Source organism: Limulus polyphemus, unplaced genomic scaffold (assembly GCF_000517525.1).
Source record: "Limulus polyphemus unplaced genomic scaffold, Limulus_polyphemus-2.1.2 Scaffold538, whole genome shotgun sequence".
NCBI classification, from domain to species: Eukaryota; Metazoa; Arthropoda; class Merostomata; order Xiphosura; family Limulidae; genus Limulus; species Limulus polyphemus.
In genome coordinates this window covers 429080-451338 of record NW_013666148.1, presented here as the reverse complement: position 1 = coordinate 451338, position 22259 = coordinate 429080, and the positions used below count along the sequence as shown (strand labels likewise).

The following is a 22259-nucleotide window of genomic DNA, read 5'->3' as shown; positions in this document are numbered from 1 at the left end:
AGCTACCTAGCACACCGTGATCAATGAGGAACACAAAGCTACCTAGCACACTGTGATCAATGAGGAACACAAAGCTACCTAGCACACTGTGATCAATGAGGAACACAAAGCTACCTAGCACACTGTGATCAATGAGGAACACAAAGCTACCTAGCACACTGTTAAATGAATTCCATCTACATCCACTCTCATCGTGAACCATCGATAAGACATCAAGGAAGTTCCAGACCAGAAAGAAGACACGATATTGTTTGTAAATATTTTGTATATAGATCGTTATTTGTAATAACTGTTATTGTAAATTGTATTACTGTTTATATATTAAAATATATTTGTATTAAAAAAGAAACTATATGTATCAATCTTGTTGGCGAATATCATAAATTGGATAAATATCGGCATTTATTCGACTTCTAAATCTAAATTACGATTTAACTTAGTTTTAGGCTATTTGAAAGTGTAATACGTAACAAAAGCAAATCAAATTTGGCATTACTAGTACATCGATGTTTACTTTGTAGAATGCCTAATTTTAACGCACAACAGCAATATGTAATTTTTCGGTAACAAGATTCAGAATCTCTATTTTGTTACTCATCTATTGTATTTGCACATATTATATATTAATGTAAATGGAATTCTATCCGCTTTTTGGGATATACATTGTTTTGTTATATAACGCATGTAAATCTTCAGTATGGACATCCAACTGACTACACTCCATAGATTTAGTCACACAAAAAATGTCTGAAGCAATATGACCCCTCCTATCGGTATTGAGAGCAGAAAGATAGTGAAGCCCAAATTTTTACTGTTAACATCTTTATTCTTATTCAACAGACTCTATAAGACATCAAAATACCCGTCGGGTACTGTTATGTGGGGGGTGCAAGGTGACCATATGTAGAAAATTTATGTACATCGAAAATTAGAACCAATTTTTTTCAATTTGGTAACAACAAAGTGTTGTTAGCGGACTTTTTACTGTTCTGTTTCGTTACAACATAGTGTTGTTAGCGGACGTTTTACTGTTCTGTTTCGTTACAGGAAAGTGTTGTTAGCGGAGGTTTTTTTTATCTTCAGTCTGGTTACAACGGAGGTCTTAATCGTCTGATGAAATTCTTACAGAGATTTTTTTGTGTTTATATATATAAAACAAAATCCATTCAAACAGAACTTTGAGTGAAAGAGTTCGTTTTCTTTATAACAAACATGTCTAGATTGTTCTATTGTTCTATGGATTTCAAACAAACATCTCTTTTCTTACAATTTTGGATCTCAACCCTTTTTTAGAATGTATCCAATTCTGTATGATGATTACATGACTCTTTATAATACCTTTCATCACACTCATGGTCTATAAGACAAAGATCAAGTTGATGAATCATTTTTACATTCATGTAATGCTTTTGTAGTATTAATGCAGGTAAATGCAATTTTTTTATGATTGAATATGTAAATGTCAAATGGTATTTGTAATTTTGCTGTTTGCGTCTAGATGTTAGTCTAATACTTTAATGTTAATATTAACTGACATGACATGAATGAACAAATAAATAAATAAGAGACATAGAAGGATAGATTTTGCGTTGCGTAATAATAAATGTCTTGAGCATCATGTCAGATTTTTTTTTTATTCAAAGGCAGAGGAAATAACTGAGCTAATGAAAGAAAGAATGAAAAGCTAATTAAATATGAGACATAGAAAGGCAGATTTTGCATTTCTTTCTAATAAATGTCTTGAAGCTTATTTCAGATATTCTTCTTTAAAGGCAGATGAAATAATTGAACTAATGAAAGAAGGAATCCGGCAAGGTCGAACTAACCATGCTGTCTCCATGGTAACCTTTAATTCTTTTTGTTTTTGACTGTAGTTTATAATTTAATAACATATGTTCTGTTTCATTTTAGGAATTTAAAAGATATGTAGTTTTCGAACAATGTACAAATATATGTTCCTGCAAAAGTAATGCAATATTATTATGCAATAATAATGAGAGAAACAGTTGTTTCAACTTTGTTACAATTGATACGATTTTTAGCCATCATCATTCGTTATTATCGATCGGCCTCCTCCAGGCCTGTACAACTGACCCAGCATACAGTTTCCAAAAAAACATCTACTCAAGTGTTTACCCGGTTTACAGAATTTATCTTATTTCACCACCATTTATGGTGCCCTCCAGTGACTCAACGGTAAGTCTGCAGACTTTTAACGCTAAAAACGGAGTTTCGATACACATGGTGGCCAAAGCACAGATAGCCCATTGTGCAGCCTTGAACTTAACAAAAAATAACCAACTAGTCGTCCATGGCTGGCATTTATGTAACCCTCAGAAATATTTCTTTGTATCACGAGATTTCTTAGTGTTCGGTAAATGTCAACAAAGTAATACCTCATTAACATCTCTATAATAATTATTAATTTATCTTAGATCAAGGTTGTTATTTCCTTAGTATGGCAGAAATTGTTTAATCTGTTGCTCAGGTGACTTTATTTTTTGCTTCGTTTTTCATTTTCTGTTATCACTGTCACCTGTGAAATTTTATGGTACTGAAGCGGAATTATATAATGTGATTTTTTTTTTTACTTTTATAATTACCAAAATATTATCTTTGTTAACAAAGACTAAAGCAAAAGAAAACACATATCTTATACTAAACTGAATATTCGAATAATTAAATAACTAAAAACTCTTCCTAGGATAAAGTTCTCCTTCCTTTCGCTACAAATATGAGTGATAATGTTTGATTTGAATTTTTTGGAATGTTTATTTGTTGCATGTATAGATAAACTTCTTTGTTTGTTGGTAAGCACAAAGCTACACAATGGGTTATCTGTATTATGCTCATCACGAAGATAAAAAACCAGATTTTAGCGATATTAGTCTTCAGACTTTCCGCTGAGCCACTGGAGGGGGGTGTAGTAAAGCTAGAAATCTTAAGTTCAGTGGTTTGCATATCAAAATCATTTTAATATAAAGTAATGAACCCCGTATAAGAAACTGTTATTTTTCTACAATTCTAATCGACATTTTCAGGAAAAAAAGTATTCGAATTCCTTATTTCGAGAAGGTAAAATAAAAGTTGTTAACCACCAAAAATAATATTCTATCTTTATAACAAAAATTATTGGCCTACTGTTCTGTAGGTGGCACTGACTCCGGGAAGGACAAAAATGGTTTGAAGAACGGTGAGAGTTCTACAGGTTTCTGAAGAAGTGCAAACTGTTCAACTACATGTTTCTGTAAGTATTAAAATATTATTACTGAAAACGAAAAGACATTATATGACAATATGACATTGTAATATCATGCAAAAAGTAACATTTTAAGAATTCAGAAAACAGCTTAAATACGACAAAAAAAAGCTATAAAATAAAAACAACGTTTCGTTAGTGTAAACTATATATTTATACAGAAAGTAATGTTACAACCATAGTCTATGTAAAGTCGCTCTGAAAAGGAATGTGTTAGAAATATATTTTCACATTGCTTGGTATTACGTAGGAAATCTGATCACACCGAACACTGAATACTTTTTGGATGGGTATGTAACAGAACTTTCCGACGTAAAATATTCGTACACTTAGATTGCATAGAGTTGTAGAGATCGAAGAAAAGGATATCACTTGTACTTGACGGAATTGGAATAAAAGGAAAATGTATCAACTTAGGTTACCGGGACCATCTAGAAAGGCACTTGCATAAGTCACAACTGAGCTGTATAAGCAAAGTGCGATCCCATTTAACAAGTGAGAATCCACGAAGATAAGGGTCAGTGTTACAGGTAACAGTGTGCAACAAATTTAAGGATCTGAATGTTGAAAAACGACACACGTCCAGTGTACAAACATTGCTTCCACAACATTATCCTTTTAGCCGTTCCATACTTCAATTTTATCGAGTATGAAAAGGTTATTCAAGCTGTTTCCCACGAAGACATAGAGGTAAAGTCGCCGGATGCGGCGGATTTCTGTCCGATCGAATTGTTGGAACTGGCACTGGAAAACTATAGTTCTCGTACACTAGATGGATTACAGGAAGGAGTGGTGTGCTTTGAACGTGACAGACCTAGAACTTGGCCTTTTGTAAAACTCCAAAATGATTTTAATCTAACGTAATAAGTACTGTAAAGTTTGGCCCTAATTAACTAAAGCCAAAACATACAAAAGTTATAGAGTTGATTTATCGATATAGGCCGTACATAATAAAGGCTTAACTAATGTTAAGCTTAAGACAATAATTTTTTGTAATATTCTAGAAATCCCATACTCAAAGAAGTGCTGTTCCTCTAAAGATAATAATTTGATCGGAAATGTTTTGCGGGTCTCTGCTAGTAAAAATATATTTTACCCTTTTTGACCGCAATAACTATGAAGTAATTTCATGTAAGTTATGATTATGTTATTATTATTACATTTGTAAAACAACAACAAATAAAATATGCTACTAATTATTTGTTTGTTGTTAAGCATAAAACTGCACGATATGCTATTTGTACTGAACAACAAATTTTTACGTTATACGTCTTCAGTCTACAAATAAAATAATTATATAAATAAATTCGGAATTTCTCCTTTATTTACAATAATAGCAACTTTAAAGCTTTCAATCTTCCAACTATGTTTTAACAGAAAATAAAAATATTATTAAAATCCGAGGTTCGATTCTCCACGCTGAACACAGCAGATAGTACAATATGGCTTTGCTCTAAAACAAACAAGAACATAATATTTCATAAGAAAAAAATAATATGAAGGGTTGAAATCTACGTAAGTTTGTTTGTAGTTAAGCACAAAGCTACACAACGGGCTATCTGTTTTCTGCCCACCAAATGTATCGAAAACGGGTTTCTAGTATTGTAAGTCCACAGACATACCGTTGTGCCACTGGGGGGGGGGGGGCAAAATCTATGTAAGCATTACAAGGAAAAATGTAAATTACATAAGAGGTGAACTTGAACTGTTTAAAACTGTGTTCATGTGCATAGTTTTTATTCTGTTTAAGTTTGTGTAATATGTGAAATGAAGTTCTTTATTTTTGGACACCTATAGGGTCTAAAGGTCACTCTCGATGACCACTTTGTTGTGACATACTTATTTCTTATAGTCATACAAATTATTTTATTATATAATTGAAGCATTTCTTTTTTGAACCGGAAATTTAAAAAAAAGAAATATGCATCGTGTATTCTGGTAAACTTATTTTATAACTTATGTAGTTATTGCCAACTTCCTCAGGGAGTGTGTTTTGGTATTCTGATTAAAAATACGCTTTCTTTAAAAAAAATTGCAATAAGTATGAACCTGTTTGATTTTGAAGTATGCATCTTTATTTACAACTAATATCCTAAATGACTTTAAGTGTTCGGATAACACGTGACCTTGCCGCCACAGTTAAAGACAAAAATACACAACCATGCGACTCGAGCACTTTCGAAAGGTGGGCCCTTATTCGTCAGGGGCTCGGGTTATAGGATTTTTGTCATAATTGTTTGTTTAGAATTTCGCGCAAAGCTACACGAGAGCTATCTGCGCTAGCCGTCACTAATTTAGCAGTGTAAGACTAGAGGGAAGGCAGCTAGTCATCATCACCCACCGCAAACTCTTGGGCTACTCTTTTCCCAACGAATAGTGGGATTGACCGTCACTTATAACGCCCCCACGGCTAAAAGGGCGAGCATGTTTGGTGGGACGAGGATTCGAACCCGCGACCCTCAGATTACGAGTCCTCTCTAATGTTTTTATATGATATTTTATTTTGATTACTGATATTTCTCCAATGGATCAATGTTAAGTCTGAAAGTTTATAACCCTAAAAATTGGGTTTCGATACCAGTGGTGGGCAGAGCACAGATAGCCTATTGTGTAGCTTTGGGCTTAACTTCAAACAAACCAACAAAACATTGCTGATTAGAAAAACAAATCTTTGTAGAATCATATAATATAACGAGTCATAATTACTACATTTTATTGTATTATTTTATGTCTTAGTCAACATACATAGTGATACAGTGTATTCTGTATTTTGGTTTTAAATCTATAGAGAGACACTGAAATCCAAAGCTAGGAAAGTCATTGAAGAGGATTTGTTGCCTGCATTTAAGAAGCTTGGAAGTTTTATAGAAACGGTTAGATAATTTTAGAAAATTATTTTTCTTTTTAATTTTTGGTTTAAAAAAGCTGTTGTGTTATGATTCTTAGTTCCCAGTTTCAGGTTTAATGAGAAATAAACAATGTAACACACTGAAGAAGATTTGTTGCCTGCTTTTAAGAAGCTTGGAACTTTTATAGAAACGGTTAGATAATTTTAGAAAATTATTTTTCTTTTTAATTTTTGGTTTAAAAAAGCTGTTGTGTTATGATTCTTAGTTCCCTGTTTCAGATTTAATGAGAAATAAACGATGTAACACACTGTTTACTAATTCGGATGGTTTTACACAGACTATTAGTCATTTAAAAATGTTTAACTCTGATATTTTACCCTCAGTTAAAACATGTATAACTCCTGAGACAGGCTGTTGCCTTTGATAATTCTATGAGAAATATTAAACTTTAGAATATACACCCGTAGTCTCTTCTGTACACTGATTAGTGGAAAGTCTTTTATATATTTTGTTGCATTCATCTTTCAATAAATAATCTTACAGTTACAATATCGTTTTAAAAAAAATATTCGTGCCTTTACTCACAATTATGTCACAACCGCTCTTGTCAACAGCGAACAAAATACGCCAAACTTTCTTGAATAAGGATCATTAATATTTATAACGTATGATAAGTATAAATTAGTTTAATAGTTGTTGTCTTATTATACTAATAATCAAGATGTTACAGATTTAATTTCGAATTTAACTGGCCGAGTGTAGCCTAGTTGTTAGTTTGTCTAGACTGTGAATCCTATGGTTCATAGTTTGTATCCCATTACCTCAAAAAAGCGCTTCGCACTTTGGCCGTTAGTATGCTGTAAGAGTGACAGTCAAAGCCATTTATTCGGTAAAACAAGATTAGCCCAAGAGCTGGTGTTGGTTGTTCTTAATGTGAGGCCCGGCATGGCCAGGTGGTTAGGGCGCTTGTCTCGCAATCTGCGGGTCGCGGGTTTGAGTCTCTGTCCCACCAAACATGCTCGCCCTTTTAGCCGTGGGGGCGTTATAATATGACGGGCAATCCCACTATTCGTTTGTAAAAGAGTAGCCCAAGAGTTGGCGATGGGTGGTGATGACTAGCTGCCTTCCCTCTAGTCTTACACAGCTAAATTAGGGACGGCTAGCGCAGATAACCCTCGTGTAGCTTCGCGTGAAATTCAAACCAAATCCCTCCAGTCTATTAGTTCAAAACTACGAACAGTTATGAACAGATAGTCCCTGTGTAGATTTGTGCGAAACAAACAATCAACTTTCGATCAACGTGATCCAGTATGTTTTCAACATCTTGAGACACACAGTATTGTCAGTTTAACAAAGCAAACTTTTTCTTCTAAATCTAGAAACGGTTGCCACCTGCAAATGTTGCATATGTATCCATTCTTTGCACCAAAAAGATTATATTAATAATAACAGTGACATGCGTTGTTTCCTTATACTATAGTTATTTCCGTGCTCATGATTTACACATGTGGTTATAGGAGATGTGAAATAAAAAACAGAATATAGCTAGGTGGATCCCTCCTAATTTTTACCACTATTTATGACTCATTTCGTGTTTTTTAAGCCTTCAAGAAATTTTGTTATACTTAAACTCTACCATGCTAGAACTGTTCACATTTATCCTACCTTTTGTGTGATTCATCATTAAATTTCACAAAATACTTTTTTTTTGTATCTCTCTGAGGGACGTAGCCTAATTTTCTTTAGATACACATTAATTTCCATATGAACTATTGATTGTTTTTGTTGCATAAGCGAGGTCACGTGACTAGTATCACGCCACGTACTTCTCGAACCTTCGTGAATTATCGGGAGATTACTAGATTGGGGGTAGTGTGGTATATATAAGATGGTCACAACGTGACGGGACAATGTGTAGGTAATGAGTAATTGAACTGCAGCCAGAGAGTGTGTAATTGAGTATTGTCGAGCACGAGCACGTGAGACGCTCTAGCGTTTGTTATAGCGCGACTGTTGAAATTAAGTGTATCGTAAAGTTGTATTTGGAAAGAATAAACCAGTTTTATTTAAGAAAGGACTTGTGTCGCTAAAATTTCGTCGGAACAAAGTTACGGAAAATTAACTAACGACTGGAGGCGTAACATTTTATTGGTTGATTATTACTTGACTTGATTTATCTACTCATCTCTTTATTGTACAAGGTATTTCCAAATTAACAAACGGTATGGAAACCTGTTGGTTTTAACGTTTGTAAGAATACAGACTTTTGAAATAAAAGGCTGGGCTACAGTTTTTATACTTATGTTTTGTTTGAAATACGTCAACAGTGTTTTAAATTACAAGTAGGCAAGACTTATCCTTGCTGAAAATTGCATTATCGGATATAATTTATTTTGAATATTTATATATCACGCATAATTGTTAATCTAAAATTTTATCTTTTATATGTAGCTGCGAATACTAGTGAAGATTTTTTATTGTTGTAAGTGTGCATTGTCGTAGATAAATATGTAATTATTATTGCATAATACGGTGGTAGTGCAATAGCAGTATTTCTGTATATGGTCAGGTAAGTATTGCTTTCTAACTCCATAGTAGTATAATTACAACGGTTTTGTACATATCATCTAATGATATCTATGACAGTGTAGTATTTCTTTTTGTATTTAGGTTATGCCCAAAGCTTCACAATGGGCTGTATGTGTTTAAAAAGTCGATTTTTAGCGTTATTAGCACACAGACTTACCGCTGAGCTACTGAGGCCTATTACTACGTAATACAACAATAACAGTGACAATGTTTCTGTATGAGTATGTAGTAACTGTTGTATATGATCATAGTACTAGTGACAATATCTCTGTATATCTGTGTAATAACTGTTGTATAATACCTCAGTAATACAGAGGCAATGTTTATAGGAGTACATGTCTGCTACTCGTCCCCTTATTGCAGTCTCCAGCCTTCCGGATGGAGAGGAGATGTATAAACAGTGTCTCCGGCTCCACACTACAACTGACAAGAGTCCTGAAGAAATTCACCAGATAGGACTTAATGAAGTTGAACGGATTTCTGGAGAAATAGATGAGGTGATCTTGAAGATTTTGTTAAATCGTTTATATTTTTCCTGGTATACATGTATATGTTGGTTGTCTTTTAGAGTTCCCGCTTAGTAACGGTAAGAAACAAACGTTTTAACGGCACCACTGCCTCGGGAGATTTTTGGAGAAAAAAAACTACTGTAAGTTAAACATGTTAGACAGATTATTTGTTAAGGCTGACAAAAAAAAAGTATTTTACTGGAATGCCAAAAAATATGATTTAAATTTAAATACTTCATAACCTAAATACTTTGAAAAACGAAACGATATGTATTAATTGTCAGTTATAATTTATTTATTGTGAATTATTAAACATTTGTGTTAAAGCAAAGTTAGTACTAATGCATCATATTTTTCCATGTATATTATTTTAACAGCTTAAATTGTTATTTCCAGTTAATAAAGGAGCTTGGGGTAAATTCTTCAAAGTCAGACTTCATTCAAAATCTAAGAACTGATCCCAGATTTTTCTTCAAAACAAAAGTAAGTAGTTTCGACTGAAATATTATATTATTGGAGCTCGTATTTTTTCAGCACGACCTTTAGTGGTCGAAAGGCATCGTCGGCACTGAAAATGGCAGATATCGTGTGATCGGCATATTACACAGGCCTGCGAATTTAAACTTCATAAAAGTTGTTTTGGATTTAATAGCGGATTTCCCATAATTCCGCTACGCAGATTTCGGAAATAATATTCATTTTTTCCTATCATGTAAGTATTTTTTACAGATCGGGAAGAAAATAACTCTTACTTACATCAACTTATTATTTAGTTTGTTAACAAAAATACAAACAAAGTAAAGAAAAGGGAAGAACATCGATGTAAAAAGAACATACATCCTCATTTATCCTGATTTTTTGTGAAATCCACATCTTTCAGTCTGAAAATTACGTGTTCTGGTCTTTCTTTTATGTATTGCCTTGTGACGTTTTGTGAAAAATCTGTACGTGATGGAGGAAAATGATATTATTTTCGGATTCAGCGTACAGGAATTACTGTAGAACATGTAAAGAGAATAAAACCATCGCTATTTAACTGTTTTTGACATACTGAATTGTAAATGCCATACTTGAAATTAATATTTCAATTAACCAAATCACGATATATTTTGAAATTAATAATTAACATTGCCCACTTCAAAAGTGTTAACCCTAACAAAGGGTTAGATGGTTTACATTTTATGTAGTCTTAAGCTCACGTGAGATACTTTGTAAAAAGCTTTTGTTGAGAGATTTTTGGTATTTCAGGAGGATCTTCTTAATGCATACAAGGATACTATTGAGAACACCATTAGACCGAAGATTCCACTTGTTTTCAAGAACATTCCTAAGGTCAAATTAATGTATGTATTTTAATGTGTACATTGGATTAACCACGCCTACTCCTTCTGTTATGATGCTGCACTAAGCAATGTGAACTTTACTAGTAAAGGGTCTGTGTACTGTATAACCTAGAAACTTGTTGTACCTGACTCCCCCCTCTTCCCAAATTATTAATACATTGTAGAAATTAGCCCTCAAAAACTTTATCTTAGTGCATATTATATGTTAATTGTTAGAAGTAAATTGGTTCTTGATTAGGTCTGATTTAGCGAATGTAATAGCCTACGTGACGTAATAATATTTACCTCTAAATTAAACTTACGGCGATGACGCTTATAACTACATCTTACTTTTCTGTGAGATGCTACAATGTAACAATTTAATTAAATGTGTAGCTCGAGAATTAATATATTAAAAACCAAGATATTTTGGGTTGTTTTTGAAAACAGCTTTGAAGATATTCTCTGTAAATAAGCCTGATATCTCGAAACGTACATTGTATGCTCAGTTAATTAACTATATTTATTATTTTATGTTCACCTCTTCAACTAATTTGTGAATAATTGTAATTTTGGCTACATGAATATACCAGCTTTCATTTAATAATAAAACCCAAACACATTACCTATTAGAAACTGCACCTTTAGTCTGTGTGTTGTTCGTACTTCTCTAGATCAAGGGTAAGAAGCAGCCCGGATGTGGAATTTCTATGACTATGTAAAAAGAAATTACTTAAAACACTAGAAATATTGTATTTGAAGTTTTCATCCATGGTACCTTATCACAAGTATTAAAATAGAATATTCTGGTATATTTTTACTTCGTTAATAATGAATATCAACATCTGATCAAAGCAAGTTACTTACATAGATCAGAACTAACAACGAAACCAGTAATGACTCTATAGCCTATTAAGTATATTGTATCAAGATTATTATGCATTGTTTTATCACTTGAATACCCTCATTAATATGTTTCATAATGTTTAAGTATAACGATAATATTATAAAAACCTGTTTACATGTTATTTACATATAAATAACAAAATTATATTTTATCCAACATGAACTGTTCTCGAAGTTCATTCAAAGAATATGATGTTAAATTATTTCTTAGTTACTAATACATCTGTCTCGTAAGAGGTGAATACAGCAGTTACTTAACTGTAACTCTGTTTTATTCTTAGTAAATTTACTGTGAAGTTGAGGCTCTCCTTTGTAATGTTTATCATAGAATCAGCTTGTCCAGCTTTAATTTGCTGGTTTAAATTCACTGACATGCTAAATATAAATTTATACAAATACACATTGAATTCACTTTTTTGATTCTAGTCTTATTTTTCAAACAGTCTTTTTTATGTCTTACTACCTTCCTGTGAAAATTCTAAACAAGCATTAAATTTTTATTTCTGAAGTTATAAATTTACTGAACAGTAAGATCATTATTAAGATGAGGACAATAGTATTTTTATCTTACTAACAAATATTGTTCAATCTACCAGTTTGCTGTTCTCGATATTTTCAAATTATTCATTACGTCTTGCAGTGTTGTTCCAATTCCTGCTTCACAAGCTGGTGGACCTGCAGCTTATTATCAAGATCCATCTGAAGATGGTAGGAGACCGGGGAAATTTTTCGTAAACGCTGAAGCTCTGAAAACCATGTGTGTTTTCATTTCCTTTGTCGGTTTAATGCTTAATGTACTAGTTAGTATTAAAGTAAAGACAATTAAAAATATCAATAAGTATTTCAGTTCGTAAAAAAAACATGGACGTAAGAAGAAGGCTATAATATGTTATACTGTATTGTAAAATAATATTCAAATTTTAACTTTATAAAACGACAGTATTACCTAATTTGGTAACTAGTGATAATCATACACTTTATTATTACACTAGAAATTACAATCAACTTTATCCAACATCTTTACTAATTCTTAATTATTTTGTTGTTGTATTCATACCAAATAAGGCCGAAATATGAAATGATGACCCTCTCTCTCCATGAAGGTGAACCTGGCCATCATCTCCAGGTAAGAGGTACACTTGTGTCTTAATATCTGGCTGTTATAGTTATTAAGCAGACATATCATATACATTAGTCTTAATATCGTTCTAGCTGTTAGAGTTATTAAGGAGACATATCATATACATTGGTCTTAATATCGTTCTAGCTGTTAGAGTTATTAAGGAGACATATCATATACATTGGTCTTAATATCGTTCTAGCTGTTAGAGTTATTAAGGAGACATATCATATACATTGGTCTTAATATCGTTCTGGCTGTTAGAGTTATTAAGGAGACATATCATATACATTGGTCTTAATATCGTTCTGGCTGCTAGAGTTATTAAGGAGACATATCATATACATTGGTCGAATGTTTCTTGTTATTATAATATTACTTGAATTTAAAAATGTTATTACTTGTGTACTGACTGTTTTATCACCCTTCTTCAATTTTCAATAATTAAAACGGAGAATAATTTTCTTTGAATTAGGACTGTTTATTTTAAAAACAAAACATAAATATCTGAAGGAAAAAAATATCACAAAGGGAGAAAGATGAGATAACCATTTCATATAAGAAAATATATTAATATCCTTTTAAATTATATCAATTTCAAAAATGATAACTAGAAGCAAAATTAAAACTTTTTTCCTCACTAATTCAACTTGATATTGAACTTTGCTTTGATTCTATCTTGTACTAATGTTTCTAAAATTTATTGTTTGTTTTCTTCATGATAATTTCGCTCTCTCTCACAGATACTTATATCGCACATGAAAACACCTATGTTACTCTCGGCTTTATTTGTTTTGTAACCTTGAATAGAGTTACAAATCCATTTTAAAAGAAATATGTGAAACAAGAAACATACAGAAACACGCATAAATTACACAAAAGTTCGATAATCTTGTAATCAAATAAACTTCTGTTTGTGGTTTTTGTAATGCAGATATTTATGTTATAAACTTAACTATGAAGTTAAAGCATTAACAAAAACAGAATAAACATACAAAGTATTTGAACTGTAAAGAAAGCAAATAATATATAGAAGACACCTACGATAGATAACAAAAGTCAGTAAAATCATATGTTCTTAATATTGAATTAAAAACTTATAATGGAAATCAGTAGAAGGTGAACAAATACAGTGGATGATCAATATAGTTTGTTAATGAAGAAACAATTAGCAGAAAAACATTAACGATATACCCTAGATTCTACATCTCCTCCCTTCATGCCCCTCAGTAGCTCAGTGGTAAGTCTGAAGAAGTATAGCGTTAAAAATTGGGTTTCGATACATTTCATATCCCTATATATTAATCAAGGACCTTTAGTAGAAAAAAAATCGATAAGTATCTTAGCGTTACGATTAATTCCTTAAAATTACTATTATATATTTTACTTAAGTTATTAATGTCATTTAGACCTGCAGGAGCACATATTTGACCAATTAAGACACTTTGCTAGTTCGCCCAAACATTTATACACTTAAGAAAATTCACACTCTGATGAACTCATCTTAAGGACTGTGTGTCGAATTAGTACAGCGTTTCTTAACCTTTTCGATACCAGGAATCGCTCGTTGTCTGTCTGAATTGCAGCAGGACATGAAAACACAAGTACAGTAGAAATCCATTACGACTTACACATGAATGTTCTGTCAGTTTCTTTATTTTTCTTGTTGTTGTTTATTTATTTGGTTGTTTTCGTGAAATCGCAGGGAATGGCTAAGCGGTTGTAACGGATCGGTGTTGTTTCGCAGACTGATGGTTGAGAAACGCTGCTTAACAATGTTGTCAATAAGATATTTGTATTTATTGTCGATTATTTGTTCCAAGAATATATTGTTTTAGAGCACTGTAAGCATTAGGTGCTCATAGTTTGTTAATTGCGATTGGTACAAGAAGTTACTTTTATTTGAGAATTTGGGACCGACATGCACACTTAAGAAAGCTAGTAGTGAAATTGTATGCATAGTATGTAAGTTGGAGGACAAATTTGATGCTGTCCTAAATAGATAAGCGATTATGAACAAAGAGAAGGATAAACCGTAGGCAGTGGCAGCAGTATTTAAATATATACTACGTTTTTGTCTGCGAAGGATGCATTGGCTAATAATGACTTTCAGGTAGTTAAAAACAGTACTAATAGGGCTAGTAATAATAGATTGAATTATAATGAGCAGGTTTTATTAAGTAAGAAAATTTACCCTTTAGCTTATCTAATCAATGAGCTTGGGGAAGAAAGGGTAATAAAAGGGGCAAATAGGGATTTGAATTAAAAATATAAGGATGTTAATGTTTTTGGAAATTATTTAGTACAACACGTGGTAAGGATATCCTGTGGGGCAAGTAGGGAGAAAATGGTGGAGGATACAACCAACAAAGCAGGTGATATGATAAAGTATGCTAGCAATGATGTAATCTTTGTGGTGCACATAGGGGCTAACCATGCAGGGAAGGGCATCTCAAAGGATATTATATTTAAGAGCAAGTAATTAATAGAGGCATTCAAAAAACGTCTACAATAACTTCATTTTGTCAAGAATACTGCCAAGAGTTAACTCTGTGGATGAAATTACATTTAGGTCACTAGGGCTTAATGCTAGGCTTGGGTCCTTATATAAGGAGGAGTAGGTTGGCTGGTTAGATTTGTGAGAGTAGTTGAGTGGGAAAAGTGGGTTTTTGGTATTGATGATCTACATTTAAATAGAGCAAGAGCTGGCTTGTTTGCAGAATTACTAAGTCAATTATAAGAGTAGTTTTAAAGTAGCATTAGACAGTGGAGAGGGCCAGAATAATGAAGATGAAAATAAGATGTAGAGATGGATATAGTGTGGGAACAAGTTGTAAAGGTACTTTTAATAGTAGGCTAAATTGTTATTATTATAATATTGGAAGATTTTAAAGCTCTTGTCCGAGCAGAGTATTCTGATTTAATGGGTATAACTGAAACCCAGCTAACTTTAGAAACTTTTGATGACAGGAATGTCTTTGGAATACAAGTTTAAAGGTTGTTTAATAGTAACATAGTACTAGAAAAAGGAGGAGTGGCTTTATATATAAAATATGAGTAACAGCATATTCAAGTTAAGGATATCAAATCTAATATGATACTATCTTAAAAAATTCATTACCAAAAGATAATTTATCATGCAAGTAACAATTCAAAACTAAAAGAACATTAAATGACCCTGATTTCACTGATACACCATTAAAACAAAATATGGGCATCCATACATATTACTATCATTTGTAGGTATACGCATTCATTATCAGTGGTTTATCTATTATGCACTACTGATGTTAAACCATGGCTAATTTATTTGGAATATGTTACAGACCATTGGATGAAAGTGATTGAATTAATGAGAAACTCTACAGTGAGATAAAGATTTAATTGTTAACGAGGTTATAATTATGCCAGAGTTTAATTTTAGGGAAGGATACAGGTTTTTATAAACTGTTCAGGGTCGATTTCTTCAACAAGTAGTTAGGGAAGCAACTAGGAACATTTATTTTTAACTTCTAATAAAGAAATGGTTCATAGCGTAGAGAGCGAGTAACATCTGGATGCAAGTGATTATTGCTCAACTAGATTTGATGTTTTGCTTCATATGGATGTAAGGAATAATGAGCAACTGAATTAGTTGAAGATACTAATCAAATGTAGAAAATTTTTAAAAATAAATTATAAAACATTCAAGATATCCATGTTCCTTATAGACAAAAAATGGTGATGCAAGTAAAGAACCAGGTTGGATAACAAAGGGTATGAATAATAAAAGTAAAGAAAAATATTATAAGATGGTTAAATTGTTTGCAATGATGGAAGACTTGAAGGATTATAGAAAATCAAGATAATCGGTCAAACTGGAAATTAGGAAATAAAAAACGCATATGAAAAAAGACTGGCTGAAAATGATAAAAAATCGATGATATCTTTTCAAATATTTAAGGATAAGCAAAATCCTGGGATTGAAGTAGGACCTTTGAGGGATGATACAGGATGATACAGATAGCCGATTATTATGGAATGACTAGGGTATTAATTCTACTCTTTCTTAACTTTTTACTAATGAAGATTTATGTAATATTCCTCAACCTGAATACATATAGATAGTAACAAAATTGAACAAGATGATCACATTAATCTAAACTTGTTAAGAAAAAATGGGAAGTTTAAGGAATGATAAAGCTTTAGGACCAGAAAAAATACCCAAGAGTTTTGAAAGAGGTTAAGGATTGGATATGTGAACAACTTACTACTATGTTTTCTATGTCCTTGATTAGTTGGGCAAGTGCCAGAAGATTGGAAGTTAGTTATACGCCTCTTTTAAAGAAAGATGATAAAAAAAATACCCAAATATTTATAGGCTTATTAGTCTTACATTAGTGAAGGGAAAAGTTTTTGAAAGTCTCATAAAAAGATGCTTTGAAAAGTCATTTAACAAAGTTTAAAATGTCGTTGGGTAGTTAGCAAGGTTTCACTAGGGGAAAACTATTGCCTTACAAATCTTTTGACATTCTTTGTAAATGTAGAAGTAGGAGACAAGTTGTCTGATTAGATAAAGATTAGCTAGAGGGAACAAAGATGAAGGTTTTTATAAATAGAACTCAGTCTATCTGGATTAATGTCCTGAGTAGAATACCTCAAGGCTCAGCATTAAGACCTTCGCTCTTTTTGACTTAAGTAAATGACATACAAAAAGATTTGGATAATTTAATGAATTGGACGAATAAATGACAGATCACTTTTAATAATAATAAATGTAAGGCATTACATGTGGTATATTGCAGTTTGAATTATGAGTATAATTTTGATGTGAATAACTTTAATAATGTTATGACAGAAATATAATTTTGGTGTTCTGGTTGATCTAGTTGCTAGGGGCAGAGCAAACAGAATTTTAGGTTGTACCTACAGAAAAACTGAATACAAATCTAAAAAGTTCATAATTTCATTGGTTAGGCCACTTTTGGAGTACTGTTTTTCATTCTTGGACTCCTTATCTTAAAAATATATTGAATTATTGTTAAAGATTCATAATAAGGATACTAGGATCATACCAGGGATGAAAATGTTGTCAAATGAGCATAGGGTAAGATCTCTGAATTTGTTTTCTCTTGAAGGATCTGACTGAAGTGTATAAAATTGTTAAGGAAATTGATAGTGCTGATGTATCATCATTTTTTTTTTAGGAGATATCTGCAGCTAAGACAGCTTTATTTGTCTGAGTGTTTGAGTAAATCATATTGTAGATGCAGCTTGAAGAATATTTGAATAATAAAGGCTGGCTTTGAGTTTCTAGTGTTTAAAATAATCTAGTGGATAGGACAGCCTAGATGAACTTAAAGGTCCTTTCATGTTATGCTATGTATCACTAATGCATAATTACATCCCATAGTAATCACAAACTTTAATATGTTATATTCTGTTGTTAAAGAAAATACCTTCAAGACTCAGTGATTTTTACATTGTTTCCAGATCACCTTACTATATTTTGTTGGATTTCAAATTGGATTTCAATATTACGTGAGATAAGAGTTGAAGATAATGCTCTTAACTGGCTACCTTCCTCTCTAGTCAATTAGTTTGCAATTAGGGACAGTTGCTCTGGGCAAAACATACAACCAAATCAAACATTTCAATGTCTCCATACTTTATTTTGTTTGATTCCCGACAATTATACTTTCTTTTATTTGTTTACAGATAGTCTTAGTTTTTTTCCTGATTGTCTAAATTTATTTTGTTTGTTTCCAGAGCGTCTACATTATGAAACAAAAATTTATACCTTCCTTCAGACGATATTTTGAGTACAGAAAACTATCAGACGTTCCCTCGCATTTTCCATTCTATACAGCTTATATTGAGGTAAACTGAGTTAAATTCATATTGTTATTACATATGCTTTACAGTGATCTTGTGTATGAACATGAGCATCTCCAAAACTTGTGATATTCTCCGAAATACCCACAATACTTCCACGCCTGTGATAAACATAACTCTACTGTTGAGCATGGAAAAGATGCTACCATGTACTGATGAGTCTCATTCTCAGTTTTGTGCTTGTGCTGTGTTGCCAATTTCAACTCTATGTCAAGTCCGCTAACAATTCACAGTTCATTTTTTACTTATATTTAAAAATTATAATCAGTGTTATAATTATTAAAAAAACTTAAAGCTTTTCTACGAAATTGAGTTCTAATGTTACTTCAGAAGTAGAACAAATAGGCTGTTCAGATAATAATTGTTCAGAATGTAGAAAATAATCTACAAATTTTGTTAGGTTTACTAAATTTCGAACCAAAAGCAAGGCATATTTTATTCAATCTCAGTTAAAATATAAGCACAAAGATTAAGTATTACAGCATCCGTTTGTTCTTTAAACGAATCTTTAACCTGATGTCGTTTTAAATTAATTAATTTAATCAAAGGAGTTCTTTCAAGATCTTATTATCCTGTATTTCTTTTAAAGTGTAAAACAATCTACACTATTAACTTCTTGTTTCAATAAACCAAAAACTTGTACAGACTAGCGAATTAAATATAGTTTAGACTACAGTTTGACATTTAGCAGTATGCTTGGCACTCAAGACACCACAAACTCTCAGTGAATACAGTTATGATACTTTGCTGGAAAAAGTTTCCTAAAACCTGGAATAAAATAACATGATCAGCAGTAATAATGTTACATGTAAACTCGAATCTTTTGTCAAATAAGTTAATATTATATGTACAATATTCTCATACATTTTGTATTGGGAAATGTTTGTCCACTTCATTTCTATTTGACGGATCCTGTGAGCATTTGTGAATAATTTTTCAGTGTGAATATCTAAACATCCTAAACATTATTAATAATTACTGCCGAATATCTGATACAGTTTGAGAACATTTTCATAGCCAGAATAAAAGAATATTTGTTGCTAAGTTTATTTTCACATCTAAAGCCCATTTGTGAAACCTTCTAAGGGAGGGAAAGCCTATCGAATCAAACACAAGACAACCTAGACCGACATGCTTTATATAAATATATAAAAAAAGTTGAATGTTTTGCATACTTAAAAATATTATCTGTATTTTAGGGTTGGGCTTTATACAGTGAGTATTTGGGCAACGAACTTGGACTGTTTGAAGATCCATACTTTCGGTAAGAAGTTGATGGTTTAAAGCACGTGTTGGTATTATGTTCTAAAATATACAAATACAAATTTTAAGATGATGATCAATTTCAGGAACATTATTATTTTTGTGACAGACAGTCTTAAGCGACACCTTCCATGCAACTTCAGAACAAATATAAGTTCGAACACCAAATTGCACAATGACTAATTCTTGTGAGAGCTCGACTTAGAAATCGCACAGAAACAAAATGTTATATGAAATCTTACGGATCAAAATATATCTGACAAAGAGTGTTTAGGGAACATTGAAAGGCTTTCTAATCTATTGAAGAACCTGTATTTCATATTTCGACATATTAGAGTACACTTGTCAATTAACATATCCTTAAATGACGAATTTGAATATCTAAGCCTTCAGTTAATTATTCTTTTGGTACTTCATTTTAAAGGCACTCTTTCCTTTGACGAATATCTTGTATGAATGACTGCATCATAAAAAGGAAAATGTTGTATATTTATATACATGTGTGTGAGTGAGTGTAATTGGTGTAATTGTACCTTTGTTATAAGGCTCTTAAAACTAAGGACTGTATTGATTAGAAACATGGTTTTTATTTTTTGTCTGTTGATTAGTTTTTGAGTTCAAATGTGTTGTGTTAATATTTGCTTTCTTTCTCGAGAACCCGAAATAAAAGCCCGTAACAATTATCTGTTTTTGATGCATAATTATTGCATTCAGTAATATAATACATTAATAATCCGAAATATACCAGTGAATCATATTTTGATATTATCTTACACCCCAACAGACTGGGACATTTTTCACAGGAAATATTTCGAGCTTGCAGACTTGTCGTCGACACGGGAATCCATGCTTTAGGGTTAGTCATTAATTATTTTATTCTAAGGAACATTTTAAAGAATTATGAACAACAGGAAATCTTTGTTGGTTTTCTAGTTTTGTTCTTAATTCTATGTATATTGCTCTGTTCATTTTACAAACTGATGAGGCGTTTAAATTTCAAAATTTGTAATTCTCATTGTAAGTATTCATGCTTAAGCACTGCAAGTAACATGGGTTTTGAATTTTTAGTTTTAAACATCTGAGAATGAGACTTTATGTTGAAAGAGTACAATACTAGTGTGTTTCCATATTTCAAAAACAGAAATATATCATTTGTTCAGAATAACATTAATATAGTCTGTTTTACCTCAGCGCACACTTCAAAAGGCAGCATATTTACGTATTTCCTTCTGACCTCTAATTAGTTTTGCACCATTGATGTGCTTATTTATTTGTTGTTAAACACAAAGTTGCACAATGTGCTATCTTTGCACTACCAACTGCGGGTATCGAAACTCGATTGTTAGCGTTATAAGACCGCTGAGCCACCGAGGGGCAACACTTGTATGAGTCTTTCTTTCCTCTAAATAAAATAATCCATAACGGTCGTCGTAAATGAATATCCTGTGATATAATAAAACAACATATTAATTTCAAGTTACGTTGTATAATATGTCGAAATAAGATTAAACGCATCCATATTTTTGAATTACCAACACATAAGACTGAGGATTGAATTATTTTATAGGTTTCAAGAAATATTTGAAACACACTTAATATTTCCTGTCTAGTTCTAGTTAAGACACTAATTCAATTCGGCCCAAGTTATTAATGCAATGGACAGTGGGTCAGTAGTTCGCGCTACGTTTCTACCGAGAAAAATATCACTTCGCATTTTGGAACCGTGGATGCGTTGTAAGAGTGACTGTCAAGTCCAGCTATCGATTAGCCCACGAGTTGGCGATTGATGGTATTGATTCGTTTCCTTCCCTCTAGTCAATCATTTTAAAATTTGAGAGGGCTAGCGTAGATAGCCCTAGAGCAGCTTTGCACAAAATCCAACAAACAACAACACCAAATCACATCTCTACTTAAATATTGACATCATTGCATTTTGTTCGAATGATTCATATCATATAAACAACAATGATAAATTTCCATTTCTTGTTTTGATAAGATGACGAACTTATATTGCAGAGAGTGTTTAATATAACTATATATAATGTGTAAATTATTATTTTGTGTATTTAATGTAAGTTCATGTGGGAAAAAATACGTACTAGAACTTTATGATTAGTAGATTATTTCAATTAATGAACAGAATAATTATCCGTCAATCAAAATACCTGATCAGCCTCGATTTAATTACAGATGGAGTCGGGATAAAGCCATTAATTATATGTTAGAAAACTCTGCGTCTACTAGACAAAACGTTGAGAACGAAATTGATCGTTACGTCACGTGGCCCGGCCAGGTATGCTTAAGTGTCCGATGTATTCTCTACTCTAGACATTCTTATAATCTACTTATCTATTTTTATGATAAATATTTCAATAATAGTGAGTTCAAAAAAGCTCAAGTAAGTCAATGCTAGAATTTTACGTTTATGTTATATTTATTAATAGACATGTTCAAATAGGGTGCATTACACCTTCTGTGTTTTAAACGTTTAATTCGATTTTTTTTTTTTTTTAGGTCAGGAAACTTGAAAAAGAAATAAAGAGATTTATAAATGTTTAAGCACTAATG

The 22259-nt window shown here is 32.1% G+C and overlaps 1 protein-coding gene across 1 annotated transcript in view; it reads left to right on the top strand.

Moving 5' to 3' along the window:
- LOC106458963 overlaps positions 1 to 22259 on the top strand; it is an 89201-nt gene that overhangs the window by 11862 nt on the left and 55080 nt on the right. Inside the window, exon 6 of the mRNA XM_013918533.2 lies at positions 1773 to 1841. Coding sequence (XP_013773987.2) covers positions 1773 to 1841 — 69 coding nt within the window. The remainder of the gene's footprint in view (positions 1 to 1772; positions 1842 to 22259) is intronic.